At 31.6% G+C, this 8,686-nt stretch overlaps 1 protein-coding gene across 1 annotated transcript; it reads left to right on the plus strand.

Annotated features, from left to right (window-relative positions):
• Nucleotides 1–5,105: 5,105 nt before the first annotated feature.
• On the plus strand, nucleotides 5,106–8,686 carry LOC125866091 (protein STRICTOSIDINE SYNTHASE-LIKE 10-like). Its single transcript, XM_049546384.1, has 3 exons — nucleotides 5,106–5,472; nucleotides 7,320–7,583; nucleotides 7,818–8,686. The coding sequence occupies exons 1-3, from the start codon at nucleotides 5,189–5,191 to the stop codon at nucleotides 8,386–8,388; spliced, it is 1,119 nt and encodes a 372-aa protein (XP_049402341.1). The 5' UTR covers nucleotides 5,106–5,188; the 3' UTR covers nucleotides 8,389–8,686.

Here is an 8,686-nt window from a genome sequence, read left to right on the forward strand (position 1 = left end):
TATATTTGACTTCTTAAAAGTCAAATTATGTGAACTTTAATCAACATTTTAAAACATTCTATATATTTTCATCAAATTAATAACATGGTAAAAATTGTAATCCATGTGCATTTTACCTATGAATTATGATTTTGCCATGTGGTTTGTCTTAAGCTGTCGTTTCATTGATAGTTAGAGTTATGCAAGTTATAATAATTCATAATATTAAAATTAGTTATATATAAATTAATCATGTAGCATAAAAATTACACTTCCTTTTTTTTTTTTTTATAAAAAAAACACACTTTCCATGCCTACAAACATATCCTTAATTATTCTTCGTATTATTGGGCAACAACGTCCTTCTTATCCTTTCATATATATATATATATATATATATATATAATTTTGTTTTTTTCGTTGATTACCTAAAATTCAAGGAATTCTCTATAATTAGAATAATTTGGTAGATTTGGTCGATTGATTCATCTTAGATTAAAAATATTTCTATAAAGTTTTTTCATGTTATTTTTATGTTCTCTTTACTCGAATCCAGAACCTCTTGATTAAGGATGAAAGAGTACTTACCACTCTATCGCCACTTCTCTGATTATTGGTGTGTTTAATTAGGTTAACAATATTAAGTTAGGTTTTGTTTGGAGGGTAGCACCTTATGCTGTTTAGGTGGTACCCCACTACATAATAATACACAATTTAATGTGCCCTGATTAATTAATTAAGGACTATTCATATTGCATGTGTGACTGTCCCAAAAGTAGTACTTTGTGATGCTGTTTCTATCAAAACACAATATTTGGATTGACATGTGTGTGAATTATTAACTAATTAAATTGACCAAATAAATAGAAATATTTTTTCAAGTCTATCATATTATTAAAAAAATGGTAATCATATAGAAGTCAAATATTAGAAAGTATTTTTAAGCCTTAAGTTTGGAAATAACGTCCATGCATGGTAATTTCTTCATGGAAAACTATACAACTATATGATGTCAAAATTTTAGTTATTCCATTTTTGGTATGATTTATTCTTATTGTAGTTTTCTTAAACTGAAAGAAAGTCGTGTATAAATCGTATATGAAGGAGGAGTAAAATCGTATCTGAAAGTGATTTTTTTCAGTCGATCATAGATTCTCAATCATATTGTTTGACTTCCACTCTACGTGATCGATTTCGAATTTTCAGACACATCACATCAATTCTACTTGGATCTTGACTTTCTATATATACAAATTACGTTATCATGTTTTTCATATTGTTCCTACTTGATCCAATTTTGTTAATGGATTAATTGATGAACCTAACACGATAAGATATATTATATATCTTAAACATAAGTGTGAAAAACATGTTTATGTTTTGGTGGGATCAGGCAGGTTAATCAACTCAAAAAGTAGGTATGTTAATTAATCAACTCAAAAAATAAAGAATATATGTTGAAAAAAGCATTGAACTTCAATTTCTGAACATTATAATAAATTATGAAAATACACATTATTTATGCTGCATATATAGCGCGCTTAATTTACAAAGAACTTATATCTATTGAAGCAAAAGTTCAGTTTCAAAAAATAAAACAACTCTATAAATGTTCCATAATTTAAGTCGAGAGGGCATAATGTATTTCAAAAAAAAAAAAAAACACAAAAACCCACGTACATTTCTACCATCTCATGTCGGATCGCGTAAAAAACATATTTCTCGAAAAGTATAATTCCAATTTTTGAACACTACAGCAAACTCTGAAAATTAATACTTTCTTTGTCCCAATTTTATGTGACACTTTTCGTTTTTTGAGAGTCCAATAATTTAAGTTTGACCGGAAATTTGCGCGTGGAATCTTCATTATTTTTGAAATGAAATTTATATATTTGTAAACTACGTAAAAAGTATTATAAGTCTTAATAATTAAAAGATATATGAATAAATTACAGTCCAAGATAGACTTGTTTGAATCTCGAAATCCGAAAAGTGTCACATAAATTGGAACGGAAGGAGTACTATTTTGTTGGGTCTATGTTAAACTTCTTGGCTAATTGGGCCTATGATGTTTGGAGATCCAATAAGACAATGGTTGGACTCACTTCAGTGTGGGCCTATATCTTGAATTGAGAATGGGCTGTTTTTGGAGATCCAATAAGACTAAGTTGGCTAAGAGAATAAATATGGAATATCACTTGTTGTCAATTGTGGTTTAGTGGTTTGGTGCTACTAAGCTAGCGTTATCGTAGATTTTAGATCAGATTTTGAAAATTTACATTTACTTATCTATATGATCATGTGAAGATTGGAACTTTAAATATTTTCAAGTTTTAAAATGACTTAGTTTTTGAGACTCTCACTCATAAAACTTCAAAAAAAATCCAAGTAATATATAATTAGGATAAATTACCTATATACACATCTTTATTTTCCATAATTTCCATTATTCCCTACCATTTCAAAATATTTTCAAAATCCCTTATTTTTTCCTAATTCTCAAGTCAGCCGGATACATAAGTGTCCAACTTTACCCACGTTTCTCTTCCTTTTTTCACTCCTTTAATCTCTCCCTAATTTTACTCCACAATCTTATCAGTTACAATTTCAACTCAATTTGAATGGTAAAAGAATTCTCTCTCTCTAGTCAACCAAATTCAAATCAATTAATTGGTAAATTTTCGTCTTCTTTGTTGTTGTCTTCTCCACTGTCATCTTCTTCTTAAAAAAAAAATCATTCTTATTTTCTGATATGGATCACATTCCTTGAAAAAAGGGTAGAAAAATTTCGTCTACAATTTCTCGACCTACTCTATCCAAGGTAATGATTTTTGATTTATTTCTACGATTTTTTTGATGTTCAATCTTGCATCTAGTTGTTGATTCAAATGCACGATACATTGCTGGAAAAATGATAGAAAAGTTTCATCTACAATTTCTTGACTCACTCTACCCAAGGTAACGATTTTTAATCTATTTCTCGCTATTTTTTTATGTTCAATCTTGCATCTAGTAGTTGATTCAAATGCATGAAACATTGCTGAAAAAGTAAATTTATTATATTGCATGTATCATATTCATATTTAAGGTATTGATACATAATACTAATGTTGTTGAATCAAGTTCTTTAATGTATCTTCCATCTTATTTAAATGTTAGTTTTATAAAATTTTGTTTTAAAGTATATGTTCAATTCATTTTTATAATGTATCTTCTACATTTTGTAGGGATTTTGGATTGTTTGCAGTTGCGTTTGCTGAATTTCTTAACGATGAAATTTCAATTCCATCTAATGATTTCTGATTCGATTATCTCCGCTCAAGATATGCAGCTTTGCTATGAAAATACGGCAGTGAAAAGGCTGAAGCATCAGAGCCTAGGGGTCATTTCATACTACTAGACTATAAGGATTTAGTTAATATGGAATAGTTATAGTGTAACAATGGAATATATATATATATATATATATATATATATATATATATATATATATATATATANATATACAAGTCTCTCTATATATAATAACAGAAGTGAAGAAATTATGAAATTACATAACCACACAAAAATATGGATAAATATAGTAAGTTTTTCCTCTCCACTGGTTTTATTTATTGAAATAAAGTTCTAACTATGACGATTTTCATAGGCAGAGAAATTTTTCGATATCTATATAAAGTTGCTCATATATATTAAAGTTAACACGATTTTTTTTTACTTTACACATTTTTTAGAGCAATTTTCCTTTGTTCCCCCCACTATAGCCAATATCCTCATTTCTGAGATATTTAGAAAGTAAAATTTGATAATATTCAAAAGATTGTTTATCAATGCTTTTTCAATATCACTTTTGCATTATTGGGAGGGAAGTAATTTGAGATTTTTGGTAGTTTTCTATATTCATTTGCTTTCTTGAATTTTTAAATGCTGGAAGTTCGTATAAATATTTTTTTTGGGATCTTTAGATCATGATTTCACAAATAAACGTAATATCTTTTAGATTGCTTATTTGATTTGATTTTTCTTATAAATTTATTTTTAAGAATGATTATTTAGTTAACATTTAATTTTTTTATAATCGCATAAACAAATTAATTAGTTAAAAAAATACATGATGAATTAACCTAGATATCCGTTCATTTAATTATTAGTATTTAAATTAGAAATAATTAATCAACATGTAATATTTACAATGTTTAAAAAAATAAAGAAGACATTTGAATTTTGCGTTGTTAAACTAAAATTATGTTGAATGTATTAAGATATTCTTTGACCTTAATGATCTTACAAACATGTCATATTATGAAGGACATAATCACCTAATAGGAGATTATGGGTGCCGAGAATTAGGGCAAAGGAACAGTTAGTAATTGAGAGTTTATCTCGCTTATCTTTCATACTAATAGTCGTAACATTCCTTTGAAAGTTTCATATTACATTTGTCTTGACTTTGTTCACTTGTGTTTGTTTTCTTTCTCCAAATTACTTTATGGTGATACTTTTACTTAAACCATCAAAGCTTGTTACATATTATTCTCTCTAGATTTCACTTGCGAAATTATATCAAATATCTCGTCGTTAACATATAACATAGTATGTCGGGCTCGTTTGATACGAACGATAAGATAAGAAATAAGTAATTTCAAAATTAATCTTAGAAAAAATTTATTCCATACTATAATTGAAATAAAATTACGAAATAATTTATTCTGATACTAATTATTTTGAGATTATAATTAAAAAGTAGAATAACAATTCTGAAATAACTATTCTCCGATTTAACAAGGGTTCAAAAGGAACAAAGGTCCCACACTCCCATTGAAATTTCCGTCTTTGTTTAATACTCCCTCTGTCCCATTTTATGTGGCAACATATCCTTTTTGGTCAGTTCCAAAAAGAATGTCATATTTCCTTATATGGAAAGTATTTAAAGGTACAATTCCTTTTTTATTCTTGTTGGTCCCACTTAATCTTAAAATAATACTCCAATACATTTATGAGGAGAGAGAAATTGAGTCTACTTTTTAAAAGGGCAATTTGGTAAACATTTCAAAGTCTTCATTTATTTCTTAAACTCCGTGCCCGGTCAAATGTTGCCACATAAAATGGGACGGAGGGAGTATATAATCTGATTTCTTCTTCTTCTTCTTCTCACAACTTCCCCTGTTTTTTTCTTCTACTCCACTTGTTAACAGGGAAAATTAACTCCATGAATGCTACAAAGCTCATTTTGAGCGCAGCAGTACTTGCAATAATCACTGTCCTATTGACTTTAAGCTCCAAAAATGTTTACAGTCCACCTTCAATACCAGGATCCAAAGATCTCTTATCGAAATCTGAAGTAATACATCTGAAAGGAGCAGTTGGGCCGGAGAGTGTTGCGTTTGACCCGAACGGAGAAGGTCCATATACCGGCGTTGCTGATGGCCGGATTCTTAAGTGGAATGGAGATTCTGACGGTTGGGTTGATTTTGCTGTCACTTCGTCTCAAAGGTAAAGCAAAAATCCCCAATTTCTTTTGCTAATTTTTGGTAATTTTTGTTTTATAGTATTTTTTTTAATTCTCAAGCCTTAATTAGTCTTGTTAGATATGCTTGTTACGGAGTTGATTTCTCATATGGTCAGTCGAGTACTTGAGTAATAGTTACTATTAGAAGTATCTCGAAAGTCACTGTCTTTGTTGGAGAAAAATGGAATTAAGAAAGAAAGATGGCTTTTTGAGTTGAGTTATTATGTGAGATATTAAAAAATCCCTTATTAGAGACGAATTCAGGATTTAAAGTCTATGTGCTTAACTTTTGAAATTATGGGTTCATATATACTATTTTGTGTGATTTTAATGAACTTTTAAGCATACATTTATGCTATGCGTCGAAAGTATTGAGTTCAGATAAACGATGGTTTATGTCTGCTTCTACCCTCTAAATTGTATTGTTATCGTGGATTGAAGGAAAAACTAACCATAGGAATTTGGTGTGAAAAATTGTATGTATAGGATAAGAAAAGTATGATAGAACTGTTAGAAATGTTGCATGAGTGAGTTTGTAAATTTTTTTTGTTTCATTTTTCTGATAACCAAGAAATTGTCGAGGGCTAACTGGTAGACGGTTTGAATCTCGGAATTATCATTAAACTGTTAATTTTTGCTTTGATTATTGATTATTGTTAACGGTGATAATCGTAATCGTATAGTATCTTTTAAAATGATAATGGTGGTATACAGGCCAGTTTAAAAGTATGTCGGGTAATTCTAGGTCTTGTGAGGTAACTTTCCTTCTTAAGCTCTGGACTTACTTTTCTTATGATTAATGGAAGTGTCCATTTAATCTTTTTCCTTGGGTTGAGGGTCTATCAGAAACAACTTCTCTACCTCTGAAGTAGGGGAAAGGTCTGCGTACACTCTATCCTCTCTAGACGCCACTTTGTAGGACTATATTGGGTATGTTGTTGTTGTGTTAATGGAAGTGTCAATTGTGACCAAAGTTCAAAATTTTAGACATATTTATATGAGTTATGTGCCTCCGGTTGTGGAATCTATATATTCCGGAGGTTGAAGAATCCTACTTTACTCAATTTATCTTTCTATAGTGACACATTTTTTCATAGATGGAGTCAATTGTAAAATTGTTTATTAAATCTCAAGACATAGAAAACAAAGATTTTGGAAAAATCCATATACTTTATAAAGACCATCAAGTGGTGTGGTGGGATGGATAAGATCCTTCTATTCTTACCTAAAGGTCTTGGGTTCGAGTCCTGTAAATAGAGAAACCTTTAGTAGGGAGCGTTCCCCACTTTCATTGGCCATACTTAGCTAATCTGGATTATTCGAGCTAGTGGGTTCCGGTAAACCTTTAGTAAGTTCCAAAATGTTAAGTTGCGATGTCATGTTCCCTCTATTGCACCACCTTTACGTTCAAGTTCAAAAATAAATCTTTAGTAACTTGTCTTATAACTAGAATATGTAAGTCATCTTCTTATTTGTCTAGTTCATATCTTCTGTCACATGAGGATTCATACTGTACGTAATTACAGTATGTCATCCTTTTAGTTTATGGCTAGTTCGCCGTTGTTCATGTGGTGTTTATTTTTTCAGATTCCTACTATAAACAATCCTTAATACGAGTATTGTCAAAGACGAACACAAATAGCCTTGTCTCAGCAGGGAAACACTTGCAATTTAATGTTTTTTGTTAGTGTGTTTGATAAGTATGACTATATCCTTTTCCTCATTACCCCGAGAAACCGTTGAGATGAACTAATTTTTGGCTTCTCTTTATATTTTTCTGTGTACACCTTTTTCAAAATTATCTAATGGAACTTGACTTGATATCATCAAGGAAGGAATGTGTGCACCCTTTTGCTCCCCAAATGGAGCACGTATGCGGAAGACCGCTGGGCTTACGATTTGATACAAGAACCGGAGACCTCTACATTGCTGATGCCTACTTAGGACTTCACGTTGTGGGTCCATCTGGTGGATTAGCTACCCCACTCGTCACAGAAGTTGAAGGCCAGCCTCTGCGCTTCACAAATGACCTTGACATTGATGAGCAAGAAGATGTAATTTATTTCACAGATACCAGCACACAATTCCAGAGGAGGTAATTTATTGCCAGTGGACTATATTTTAATTTGAATCTGTTCATGTGAAGCTAAATTGGGTATGATAGCCGATAGGTTGGTATAATGTAGATTGCGTATAGGGTTGTCATTGATAAACATTAAGCAAAACAGAGAAGTCAGTTTCATTATTAGCTTATAATTAGTTATATGCCACTTTGTAACATATAGATACTCGTGCAGAAACTGATTCCGATTTCTCATCTTATATCTAGGCAATTTATTGCATCTGTTGTAAGTGGAGACAAGACTGGCCGGCTGATGAAATACGACAAATCAACCAAGGCAGTGACAGTCTTACTACGAGGCCTTGCTTTTGCCAACGGTGTAGCCTTGAGCAAAGACAAGTCGTTTGTACTAGTGGCTGAAACTGCTACCTGTAGAGTAGTAAGGCATTGGCTTAAAGGCCCTCATGCAGGAAAACACGATACATTTGCTGATCTACCAGGATATCCAGACAACATCAGAAGAAACTCGAGAGGGGAGTTTTGGGTTGGTTTGCACTCCAAAAGATCGCTGCTTGCAAAATTAGTCACATCCAATTCATGGCTCGGAAAGACAATACTAAAACTTCCATTCACCTTCCAGCAACTGCATTTCTTGTTAGTTGGGGGACAGCCTCATGCAACTGCAATTAAGCTAAGCGAGGACGGGCAAGTTTTGGAAGTTTTAGAAGACCTCGAGAGCAAGACGTTGAAGTTTATAAGCGAGGTTGAGGAGAAGAATGGCAAGCTGTGGATTGGTTCTGTACTGGTGCCTTTTATTGGAGTTCATGAATTGTCTTAAAAGTTGCAGCATCCTAAATAGGTTAACTCCCAACTTTCTGATGAAAAGTTTTTAACATGAGCCAAGAGTTTATCGGAAACAATGTCTCTGCCTTCACAAGGTAGGGTAATGTTGTGCAAACCCCACCCTCGTCAAACCCTACTTGTCGGATTACACTGAATTTGTTATTGTTGTTTCTGGTGATAAAACTTTCTTAGGTGAACTATTTGTGAATTTCTCAGTTTCTTCTGTAGTCGCCTGACTAAGTTTAAACTTTGAATTAGAGTTATTTAATATACCTGTGTTCTTAGTTATCTCG

The sequence above is a fragment of the Solanum stenotomum genome, chromosome 5 (genome assembly GCF_019186545.1).
Source record: "Solanum stenotomum isolate F172 chromosome 5, ASM1918654v1, whole genome shotgun sequence".
In the NCBI taxonomy this organism is placed as follows: domain Eukaryota; kingdom Viridiplantae; phylum Streptophyta; class Magnoliopsida; order Solanales; family Solanaceae; genus Solanum; species Solanum stenotomum.

What these genes read in the sequence shown, in the direction of transcription:
- LOC125866091 (XM_049546384.1), top strand. Translation starts at nt 5,189, where the DNA reads ATGAATGCTACAAAGCTCATTTTGAGCGCAGCAGTACTTGCAATAATC. An exon ending in GCTGTCACTTCGTCTCAAAG is followed by an intron (nt 5,473 to 7,319) that starts GTAAAGCAAAAA and finishes GATATCATCAAG; the next exon opens with GAAGGAATGTGTGCACCCTT. An exon ending in AGCACACAATTCCAGAGGAG is followed by an intron (nt 7,584 to 7,817) that starts GTAATTTATTGC and finishes TCTTATATCTAG; the next exon opens with GCAATTTATTGCATCTGTTG.